Source organism: Anser anser (assembly GCF_964211835.1).
Source record: "Anser anser genome assembly, chromosome: 3".
Taxonomy (NCBI): Eukaryota; Metazoa; Chordata; class Aves; order Anseriformes; family Anatidae; genus Anser; species Anser anser.
Window position 1 is genome coordinate 15,133,805 of NC_139722.1, and position 12,651 is coordinate 15,146,455.

The 12,651-nt window shown below is 36.8% G+C and overlaps 1 protein-coding gene across 5 annotated transcripts in view; it reads right to left on the minus strand.

Annotated features, from left to right (window-relative positions):
* The window catches only part of LPIN1 (lipin 1), a 46,140-nt gene that overhangs the window by 8,014 nt on the left and 25,475 nt on the right, over positions 1-12,651 (minus strand). For all 5 annotated transcript variants that reach the window (XM_083829546.1, XM_083829544.1, XM_083829547.1 and 2 more), the window contains 6 exons: positions 10,404-10,496; positions 8,930-9,006; positions 6,781-6,925; positions 5,219-5,367; positions 3,763-3,849; positions 709-861 (listed from right to left, as the gene is read on the minus strand). In XM_083829546.1, coding sequence (XP_083685672.1) covers positions 709-861; positions 3,763-3,849; positions 5,219-5,367; positions 6,781-6,925; positions 8,930-9,006; positions 10,404-10,496 — 704 coding nt within the window. The remainder of the gene's footprint in view (positions 1-708; positions 862-3,762; positions 3,850-5,218; positions 5,368-6,780; positions 6,926-8,929; positions 9,007-10,403; positions 10,497-12,651) is intronic.

Below are 12,651 nucleotides of genomic sequence, written 5' to 3' on the forward strand. Positions count from 1 at the left end.
GTCTAAAGAACATATCAAAAAGAGTATCACTTCTAATATATTGCTAGATATTGAAAACATAAGATGACAGTAGCTACCCTTTCACTCCATCTATTACTTAATCAGTCTAGGAAGAACACTGTATGCCTCTACGTTCTCTTATATTTAGAACATGACTGGTAAGACAGGCTGCATGTCACTCAATCAGAAGAGCATCTGAACAACCTACCATTAAAAATTCTAATGAAATCCTGTCACAGCAGCTTTTAACATCTTAAAATATTTTCAGTAAGCACTTGACATGCCTCGCTGAATTAGGAAGAAGGTACAATATTCATGATCTGTGCTATTAGGATTCACTTGTTACAAATCAACACCTAGAAAGGACAACATTATCCCCACAGAATATCACAGTGCAGTCAGAACTATAGAATATTCGTTTCATTTTCACACTGATTTCTTCTAAATCCACCAACACACACAAAAAAACTTTGGGTAAACAGTGAACACAGATGTATATTGAGGTGTGTTTAAGAGAGAAACTAAGCAACGTGACTATTGGATCTTGGTCATTCTTTAACAGAATTTCTTCTTAACTAAATTTTGCACCAGTATACACGAAAAATCATTATGAATGATTTCAAGTGCTCCCATAGAATAGGAAAAAAAAAAAAAAGCTGAGAATTCAGCCTCCAAGTTTCTTTCAGCATTAAGGTGATATTGCAGTACCTGTGCAAAGCTGAGAATAAGCTGCTTGGACTCAGCAGCACTGGCCCTTGAGGCAGCACAGTTCCTCGTTCATTGACCCAGTGCAAGTATCCTCTGGTCATGTCCGCCATTCCAATAGCACGTGCTGAGCAATACAAAAATTTATATCCATTTCTGTGAACAGAAATGAAAGAAGAAATTACTGTAAAAAAAATAAAGCAGGTGTTTTGACATTAATAATTCTGTGAGTTTATTTTTGCACAAATCAATCATAATGGTTAAAACAGACTTATGTTTAACCTACGCTTATTTAAAATGAATAAAAACATTTATTTCAGAATGCTGGATAACTAAATTCTGTCTTGCGCTACTACGGTTTATGATTTACACCTAGAGAGGGCTCATTTATCCCTGGTCTTCTCATGGCTTCATACGGTTTGCTATCCACCCCTGCACACTAAAACCATAGACCTTAGAATTAACTGAAATGATATTTGCCAAGAGGAAAACACTGGCATAAAGCGGACAACAGCATATTAACATTTGCTAAATTAACAATGCTACACTCCTGCCTTTTGGGCCCCTTTGGAGAGGGATTTGGGGAGAGGGGTGAAGAAGATTAGGGAAGAGAAGACTGGTCTGTGTGCATGTGTGCAGCAGCAACATGCAGTTTCAACTCTGAGCAGATTAAAACTGCAAACCATAGTGTGAGAAGCAATCTTGACACTTTCTTGTCTTGATACTGAAATAAAAGTTTCAGACAAAGTCACTGGCTATCCTTGGTTCTGTCGTGATGGAACAGAGTCCAATGACATTAGTGCAACTTAACAGACATGGTTCAACTTAATAGCGTTTTCTTTTGCAAGTCCTACAAAGAAACTATTTGTGAAATAAATACTGTATTCAGTGCATGCATGGTCATTAAATCTAACTATTGAACATTTCTGTAGTGTTCAGCTGTAATATCTAGCTGCTACATAATTAACTCAGTAATCTGAAAAGCAACATGACTCGAATCCATTTTTCCCTAATGCTTTTGATCACCAAAGCCCTAACAATAGACAGTGCTGGCAGGCATAGAAATAACAAGTGCAATTAAAAAAAAATAATTAACGTTTTCACCAAAGGTAACGTAGAAGTTACACGCAGAAACCAAATATTATTCAGCACATGAATTCACTGGCTGCCCTGTCTTTTCTGTAATGTTGTATGCCTATATAGAATAAAAGCAGAATAAGACCAGTGTCTCTGGCATAATTTAGATTCCATCATCCATAATTTATAATTCATCACCCATGTAAAATAAACAGCAATAAACAAGCCTTACCATAACCCTAGTGCACAGCACAAATCAGATTAACTACGAGGACAGTGGTGATGTGTACCAGAGGCTCTTCAAACAATCGTGGTAGGTTGAATATATAAGAAGAGCTGAATTTAATGCAATAAAAGATTTTTTTCCTGCATAAAATAGAAGTGCCAACTTGAACAGACAACAATCACTAAACCTTTTTGTTGAAGCTAAAAATCTGAATTCTTAACGCATATATGAACAGATATGAGAACATGACAGATATTTCATCTGACCCCATTTAGCCATCAATTAATTTTTCTCCTAACTTCCTTTATTCTCAATCGCTATTGACAAAACTGACCATACTCTCAGAAGGTTCTCCTATTCATATTCATTAGAGGAAATATCCCAAAGTTTTTGAAGTGTATTATTCTAGGTCACACTAGGATTCTCTCCATGTTAATGACATTAACTGACAAAGTTCCACTCATCTGCTACTACCCAACGTTTCTTCAACAGTCAATGGAGAAAAATAGTTATATCAAAACATCATTAGATCTCAGGTATTTGAGCGTACAAGCAACAAGAGACTATGATGAGTCCAGGTCCTTCCATCCACAGTAGCAGAGAAAACGTTTATTCCTGTGGACCAACAGGCACCAGTGCATATCAGCTACTGAGCTATACTATTGCAGCTCACAATGAAGCTGCCAGGTAAGAGCCAGTTCCTCAGGCTCTTCACGGCAGGTCTCACTGACTTTCAGTGCCTTTAAATTACACTTTAAGCAATATCTACTTATCACCTACTATCAAAATTAACTAACGACACAGAAATATTTTAAGACTGTTCCTTCCTGTTAAATTTGCAACTTAATAATGGATTAACAGCAAATATATACGTAGAGAATAAAAATAAAAAATAAATTTTATAACCAGGCACAAAGACTACCATCACTGTCTTTAAAGCTCGTCACTATCTAGACAAGTGAAATGTATATATAAGCAATGAGTATCTGAAAAGGGACTACATCTACTCAAGATAAGACATTGTGCTGTGCTTTAAGGGTGAGATTTCCCTTGACTGACTAGAAATCTAATGTTTAGACAGCTCAAGTCTGCATTGTTTCTCTAACTCCCTTTCTGCTCACTGGAAAGAGAAGAAACTCCACTAAGATGACTCATCTTATGTGTTTTAGGTTTCTTCTTTGCATGACAGATAAAGACACACCTATGTCTCTCTACTCACCACTGCAAAAAACCTACACAATTAGCCTAGGTTAGACACCTAACTACACTACTAGGCAAGTCAAGTTTGGCAATAGGATCTCCACCTACAGTGACCACCCTCCGTTACACAGTCCTTATGCATTTTGCAATCTTGTCAACATGGAGAGATGGGAAGGTGTATTAGCATCTTTGTAAGTTAATGCTGTTCCAACTCCCAATTTGCAAGAAGTTCCCCTTGCTGCAGCTATACAACTCATTCAAATTACTAGAGTTTTTGGAACTGCACTGTATCTGTTTGGAACAGTTAGTAGAGCAATCACTACTCATTGGTAGGGGGCTTTTGCTCTTGATACCCAGAGAAAAGCCTGCTTTGTGATATTGTATACAGATGTTTATACTGTGTAAGCATCATAGTATCTCATTGCTTCAGATGAGATTTCTTTTAAACTGCGAGGTTAACAGTCTAGAGAGATTTTAATTTTTAAATGCAAATGATTCAAATGAATAAACACATGCAAGCCACAGATGTATAAACAGATTTACTGAATACTCACTGGCTCACTTTATGGTACAACTTTGCAATCCCTTGGTGTGTCCAGTCTTTACCAAGAGTAGGCAAAATATGACCTAAAGTATCTGACCTGAATAAAGAAAAAATAATGTAATTAAAATGGAAAAAAATGCAACAAAACCAAAAAAGCTTACTGTTTTTAAATAGTAACAGATAAGGCTAATAGAAGTCCCCCTAATTAATTTGGCTTTCTGCAAGGTACTGACTGCGATCAGAAGAGGATGATTTTATTTCCTTTTCTTTCAAGACAGACTGATATGTCTATGTTGTTTTAATCAGTCCTGTGCCCCAGGATGTGGATAAGCTAACGAGCTAGCATGGAAGTTACAGCACATAGGCTATCAATCAGAGCTATAGAGTAGACAAAATGATATTAAGCATACTTTTTGAGGTTTGCATTGCATGTTTTCTAAATATACCAAATCTACCTATAAGGTAGATAGTGTTGTGAAATTGCAAGCATGAGATCATCAAGTCATATTCTAGCTTATTTTAAAACAAATGTGCTTTTCCACATAAGCTGGTAGTTGGTCATATGTAAAGTATTATGAAATAGTTATACTGTTTTCAAATTTTTCTTTTATGTAAAGTGGGAAATATAATTACTTATAGTATAATAACATCTAGAAGTACAAACAACTGAGCACCTCACTTGATTAAGTGTTATACAAATACACTGCAAGAAACCAACACCCTGAGTATTTTGCATCTTAAGAGAGAAAAGACTGGGCAGTGGCTTAGGATGGTTTTGCAATAGTATTGTAACGTGAAGGGATTCAATTACTGTCCAGTTAGCTCAATAACAGAGACAAGAGTAGATCCCATTCAGTTCATTGACACTTAAGAAAATAGAAAGGAAGAGGGACTAATATGTGTTGGAACCAAAAAAGCATTTTGCCCTATAACTGATTAATCACAAGGGAAAAAAAAAAGACAGTTCAAATCATGTATTTTAATTCATCCAAAATTAAAAAAAAAAAAAAAGAATAAAATAAAAAATCTGAGTCTAAAGGTAAGTTTGCTTTTGAAAGAAATCTAAGTCTTGTCTAGTAGACAAAAATGCCCCTCACTGGAATGCCCCAGTAATGCCTTTTACAACAGAATGCAGGTGTTTCTTCTTTTTAAATGAATCTGATGTACTTCACAAATGTGACACAGCAAAAAGTGAAAGGTCCTGCAATACTACAGTAAATACTATCATAAAACAATAGTAGGTAAAAAATAATGAGTGCATATAGCATATGTCTTCATGAAATTGTGAATCTAGCCAATGATTCTTGCAGTACTTTTATAGCAAGGTTAAAAACTCACTCACCCACACACTCCACAAAACACTAGAATATAACAATTTCTTGCCTTGAAATTCCCTGTTAATTACTCTTTTTGCTTTAGTCCAAAGGACAGAAGCAAATAAAGCCTCTCCCTGTTCATGAACTCACCGTGTGATTGTTCCATCAATGTCAGAAATAATAACTTTATCATCCCAATTCCATAGGTAAATGGTGCCTTCACAGCGGCAAGTGCCTTGATATTGTGTTGTAACACTAAAGGTCACATCATTGGGGCCATTCTTGAGCTTTAAGCTTTTCTGCAAGATATTATCAGCAAGACAATCAACAAACTGAGCATGTGAAATGGACACAGTGCAAACAGAGCCACAGATGATCATTGCCTTGGTCACACTGAACCTTATTGCTTTCAGCAAAGCTATTTTCTAGGTAATGTTAGCAGAGATTTGCTTTGTGTGATGTACATGAGGCACTGATTTAGAGAGCAGAATGAAACAAAAAATACTTTCTGTTTCACAGTAGGGGGTATGAAAAAAATCCTGAAAGGTTCTCATACAAATCTATGGGGATTTTTTTCATCCTGTGGTAAAGAAATATATGGAGGGAGAAGTATGAGTAACAAGAAGTGCCATGAACGGTGAAACTGACAGAGTGCTTACATGAGGATTTGTGTTCCAAGGCACTACATCTCTAGCCTATAATAACCCACCTTTCTTACCATATGAGCTATTACCCTTCAGTCTCCACCAAATTTCCTTAACTTTCCCACCCTGCTGCCCTTCCCGTCCACTTAGTGACTCACTGGGCATAAGACTACTGATTTGATTCTTTTTGTGGGCTCATTCATTTTCACAAAATCTGCAGGAGTTTCATACTTTAAATGTTCTTAGTTATATTTCATTGCAATTGTTCAATGAGTTAAAAAGTGAAAGCGAGGTGTGAATACAGAACTGATGGGCAATCAGTGAGTCTCGCCCACTGTTTCATCAATAAACCAACTTAAGAGTAGTACTGGGTTCTGCTAATTTCTGCAAGACAAGTATCAGTGTGTTTGTATAATGCTTACTTTCTGTCTGATACAGAAAAGTACAAACATTCCATCTGTCTCGTGGGAAAAAAATCTACATTTCTTGCAAACTATTCAGGCAGTGAGCAATAGGCTGCATAATGCTGTACTACTTGTATAGGTTTCCTTCTGAAAATTAATTGGCTGTAGATAAGAAAGACAACAAAAAGCATTTCTCTAAAGTAGCCCATTTTTCCAAATCAAATTGGAATGTGCAGAACACAGAACAGTAACAGTTTTGTCACCATTAGTCAAAATGCCTCTGCCACAAAGGAAGAGAATTGGCTCAGGAGAAATTAATAGCCTGGCCTCATAGTAGGTTCACAAGCAGCTCTTTCAGAAGTTACTAACCAAGAACTGTATTTATGTAAAACTGTGCCTGTCTGTCTATGAATGAGGGGAAGGGAAAGGAAAGGAGGGGCGGGGAAGGAAGAGACCTGTGGGTTCTCACACACACAGACTGAAAGGAACAACATTCATGTGTAACACTGAAAAGAGAAAGGAAAAAATTGTTTTGAAACTATAGTAAGAAATGGGATTCAATGCAAGAAGTAAAAACTAATTAAACCTTACAAGCCTGAATAACAGTTTTGTTCTTGTTCTATCAGAAATGACATTTCAGGACAAGGACGTAAAACTAACTCACAAGCTGGTCAGAAGTGAGTCGAAGGGTTTTTTTGTAACTGATTCCAGACAATAATGAGAGATGACTCGAGTTGGTTTGTAATGACCCAAGGTTTTGTTTGGCAGCTCTAGGGTCTTCATCGCTTGAAGAAGATTCATCTTTTATTCTGGAACATTGCACACACAGAAAATGATGCTATCATGTCAGTAAATGCATCTCAGTAACCATTAAAAATGCATTAACAGTGAGTCACCAAATAAGTTATTGATTCTCTGCTTCTAACGTCTCACAGGAGGTCATTCATATCATGGCTTTAAATATATCAATGGAGAGCGGAATTTTCATTCATGCTTGTTCCCCATTATTCATAGTTGGATTCTTCTAGTCATTCACTTGTCTATATGCTAGTTTTCACCACTTAAATTTAACAGATGTAAATTAATGAGATTTTTGAGTCAGCATAACACATGGTGGTAAATATATATAAAATACTAAAACTATAAAAACCTCACAGTTCTCAGAGGAATAAAAGGGGAGTTGTTATGCTAGGGTTTATTTGGTTTTCTTGTTTGTTTGTTTTTAAGAAATTTAGCAATTAATCAAAGAATCCAGGTGATGAAAATTTTATTAGCAAAAATAACTCCTCCTCCTTTTTCAATGAGCAATTTTAGACCACTGGATTATTCTTTTCCAGGATTTGCAGGATTACCCCATTCGGGATATGATGATGAAAATGTTTAAAAAAGCCACCCCACTGAACTCCTTTAGAGTATTCTGCTCAAATACACATCAGCATAAAAATGTTTATTTTTCTGCCACTGCTTTTTTCTGATTTTTTTTTAAGGTCAGTTTTTTTCAGAGGGAAAGTTTTCCTACGTTACAAAAAATCTATCATCTTCAAAACAATCAGCTATTGGGCTTTTATTTCCATCACACCTGGATGCTCTTTGATGACAGGAAGTCTTGACCCAGTATCAAGGTACCACATGTCATGACTACCAATATTTAAAAAAAAAAAAATCATTATCCTTTTTAACATCAGATCTCATAAACTTTACTCAACATCCCACTTGCGCTCTTCTGCTTGCAAGCAATAAGTTCTTATCAACAGATTTTTAAGATCAGTTAAACAACAAGCACTAATTACAGCATCTAGTCTGCTTGAAATCCTAATCCCACTTTAAAGCCTATCTTTAAACAACTGTGTAAGAGAAACAGACCTTAATGTCACTTATTATCCACAAAAGGGAAATCAGCCTTTCCAATTTCTTCTGTGTATCTCACAAACTCAGAAAACAGAGCCAAGTAAGACAACAGCTAGTCTCCTACAGTGCAGGGAATCCCTTTTCCAGCCCACTCTCCTGCAGCGTAACTACTGATCTCCAGAAAGAATGTCAACTACGGCCTTTTGTTTCACAAAGGTGACCCCACAGCTTAACTTAATGAGAATAAAACATATTTAAATCTGAATGCTATGGCCCTCTTCAGCTCTAAGTGCAGCACACATAAGCTGTCTTTACAGTCAGTTCTGATTTAGTCAGTCAGCAAAGAGGTAAGGTAGGAGAGCTGTCCCTGGCTAGCTCATCCCCCCAAAGTTTTGGGGCAAGATATGACTCATCTTACAAAGCCCTACTGAGGCAGAGAATCTGGTCATATGGTATAATTACTTTGGAGCACAAAGGAACAGATTTCTGAAATCTCTGAAAGAAGGAATAGAAAACCATGCTATTTTCCTATCAATAGCCTGTGAAAAGAAGCCTGGAAAGTGTTAGACCCTTGGACCTCCTAAGATACGTAGGAAGAAATTAAACTGTCAGGCCATAAATATTCATAAAGCTAGTCAGAACTGACAACAACCTGGGGTCATCTATGATCTTTCCTTGAAAACTCCAGAGAGATAGTTTTAGAGAACTGCTCCAATTATTGTTTGCTGTCAAAGGGCTGTAAGATGTATGACAGAACTACCAGCCAAACCGTATACTAGAAAAAGAACACTTGCAAGGTCTGCAACCCTGCCATGTCTTCCTATCTGCACTTAAATTCATTTTGTATTTCTTTGTACCAAATATTTCATTGATGCAGCATTGTTTGTTCAAATATATGAGGTAGCTTCCTTTCACAGTAAACTGTAACTCGTGCTCATTTCAGGTACAGATAACTTCTTGGGTACCTGTTTGCCATGCTCATCTGTGAAGATTCTTCTCCTGTAAGTCTACTCCCACTCATACCTTGCTCTGCCTTTGTTTCCTGCAAAAATATAAGTATGAGAAGTTGGGCAGAATATCTGAAAAACAAGTTCTGTCCTGTATAGACTATTTAAAAAAAAAAAAAAACTTATGCAAAAAGCAGGTGAGGTCCCCCCCCCCCCCACACACACACCCCTTTACTTGCAGGCAAAGTAAAGTTTTAGGGATGCCTTAAAGAATAAAGGCTGTGAAAAGGACTTAAAAAAAAAAAGGCAAATACAAAACTCAGAAGAATTAAGGTTTGATTTTCCATAGAAGTACAGAACTATCAGATTTCACATGGCTAGCACTGTTGAAGTTCTAGGATCAACCTCATAACCATCCAGTTAATTCACCACAAATAGCTAGATTTCACTTGAAAAGGCAAAATATTACACTGGAAAAATAACAGAAATTACCTTTCAAGGTATTTGAATCATCAAAATCATTACTCCAATAAAACTTTCCGAATTATTTTTTACCCTGAGTAGGTGCTAAACTATATCGATTTCTTGCCATAAGTGAAAGGCTTTGAAATAGTGAATGTTTTTGAAAGAAACAAAGAATAACACTTCCCATTGTCAATTTATAGCTGCCACAGCTCTATGGATAAGCAAATACTTCCACTCAGAAAGAAATTCTAAAAACTTCAAGTTAACTGTAGAAACTAAAATCTCATGCTCTGAAGCCCCTATCCACAGATCAGTACAGTGGTTATTTCATGCAAAGCTACTGAGGTACAACCATAAAAATGTATTAGAAGTCATTTTCTCCCCTCAAGTACTAAAGCTTCAATAGTATAAATGAATATGAAGCAGTTTTATTAGCCAACTTTAAAGATTAAATATGTCTAGACAGAAGATCAATATTTCATACAAAGTTTTGCTTTTTTCACCTTAATGTTCTTTAATGTTCATTCACAGCTTTAAGGCCATTACCACCAAATTCTAATGCTCAGGAAAGGAATTCAAAAAGGCTTTAAAACTAATATATATTCAGTTTTCCATCTTAGATTTTGCTGAATTTTACAGTGTACTCTAGTCAGAAATCTCTTTTATTCAACTGTCAATGAAAACTGTGTGAAGGTAAGCAAAACATGCAAAAACAAAAAATTGGTGGCACAGCTCTTCAACTCTAAGTTTCCAGTCAAATTTAATCCATTAGATAACATTGTCTCATGTCTGTATAATGAAAAGAAACACAAAACCAAAACATTGCAAGTAAATGTTCCAGGTAGGATCTAATCCAAGGCTTTCTGAAGTCAGACTTCAGATCCTGTTCAAACGTCTTTTAATGTGTACATCCTCATTCAAAGTAAGTGCTGAGTTAGGACCAGAAGCAAAGGTCTGAGGGATGAATATGGAGGTATCCACCCTTCCCACTGCACCCAACAGGAAACTGCTTGCTTCTCAAACTTACCTCTTTAATAGTGCTGTTTCTCCCTCGCCAGGAAAACCACCACCTTCCACCTTTTTTGGGCATCTTGTCCCTCATGATAGATTCCACAGTGGCCTGTGATAAATGGGTGGTAAAATAAAAAGAAACCAAAACAAAGGACAACCTGATATATGTAAATGAAAAAGTGCCAAATGTACAATTGTAACTGATAATAAATAGAATAAAAGTAAACATACTGTCTGTGAACCGTAAATTCTACTAAAGCAAAATCTAATGGTATCCAGCACTGCTTTGAAGTAACTTAAGCATGAATACTTATGAAATTTTTAAAAGAAAAATGAAAAAGAGACACAAATCAAAGAGAAAAATAAAGCATAAATAGGTATTAGTTTAATGTCTGGAATGGAGAACCAATGTTTTTAAGTTAAAGTTACTTGGTTAATTATTTAAATAAATCAATAAATTAAAAGATCACTTCCGTAAAGATCTCTCATGGAAAACAGTAACAAACCAGCATGCAAGATGGTCATTCTCATTGAAAAATAACTATAAGTTTCAAATTTAATCACCAGCTAAGAAAAACGCAAAAAACTAACTAGCTTTTATGAGTTTAGTATGATGCTATGAACTTGAATGACAGCGTTAGAAGTGTTTTTTGTTATTTTTTTTTAAACCCTGGCTACTTTCCATTGGTTATACATAATTGGATCCCAGTAGAGAAAAGTTTCTTTCAATAACCGTAATGACTGGAGCCTTATGCAGCATAGCAATGAGAGTTGAATTATTTCTACCAGACAGCAAGCGAAATACAAAAGGGGAAATACTACAATAAAAGTGGCCACAGCATTTGGTATGCCCTAGAATTGCTTAGCTTTCTGATGAAATGACAGTCTCTGCTGTAAATCAAGTCATCAAAATAAAAATGCAATGTTGATAGTGATATAAAGAAAAAAAAGACTATTCCAAAAAATGTTTGCACTTAAAAGAGAGGATTTGCTCACAATACTATGCCTCCCTATTCTCTGTTTTTCCACAGGTTCTCCTTCACTATACTAACTAAAGTATATTAGAAAAGAAAGAAGTGACAGAGAAGTGAATGAAGCTGAGCAAGTAAATAGAGAACTTTTTAAACGTATAAAAAAAAGTGCAGATGGAGCTACAGAGAACATAACATTGAGGACTATGGCTACAGTTTAAGGAGGTTCTCAAACATCTGGACAACTTCAAGCAGATGTCCTATTGACTTTTAATGAGACCACAGAATCATAGAATACCCCGAGTTGGAAGAGAGACACGATGATCAGAGTCCAACTCCTGGCTCCACACAGGACCACCCCAAAATCAGACCCTACATCTCAGAGCGTTGTCCAAATGCCTCTTGAAATCCATCAGGCTCAGTGACATGGCCACTGCCCTGGGGACCCTGTCCCAGTGCCCGACCACGCTTTCAGTGAAGAACCTTTTCCTGACACCCAGCCTGACCCTCCCCTGTCCCAGCTCCATGCCGTTCCCTCGGGTCCTGTCGCTGTCCCCAGAGAGCAGAGCTCAGCGCCTGCCCCTCCGCTCCCCTCGTGAGGGAGCTGCAGGCCGCCATGAGGCCTCCCCTCAGCCTGCTCTGCCCTGGGCTGAACAAACCAAGGGACCTCAGCAGCTCCTCATACATCTTGCTCTCTAGACCCTTAACCATCTTTGTAGCCCTCATGTGGATGCTCTCTAATAGTTTTATATCATTTTATACTGTGCTGTCCAAAACTGGACACAGTACTCAAGGTGAGGCCACATGCACGTGCTTACAGTTAGGCATGTGTTTAAAGCGCATTTTGCTGAACATGGGTGATTCTTGCAATAGCTCCAGTTTTCAATCACTTCACAAAGCCTGTTTTGATTAAAGTCTCTTAATATTCTAACTCTTTAGTTCCATTATTAACGTAAACCAAAAACTCAAATAAACAATTGGTTAAGAAAAACAGTAGGATTGAAGGAATTGCTATTTCCCTCAATGGGAAAAATATTTCATACCACTTGTTTCCATTTATCCTTCCTAGGCAAAAGTCTAGAGATTTGGATCAGACACCTACATGTTGAATAAGAAAGGCAGTTACCCTACATTCTTTTTATTGCCAGTGAAGACCAATATGCACCTAACAAGGTCTGAATCACTCTGTGGAAGTGATCAACAAACATAAATGTAGAGTAGAGTAACTATAGTCCTTCCTGTAGGCACTCAAGTTCGGTGGGGTGAATCCCACCTTTGATGATTACTAACGTG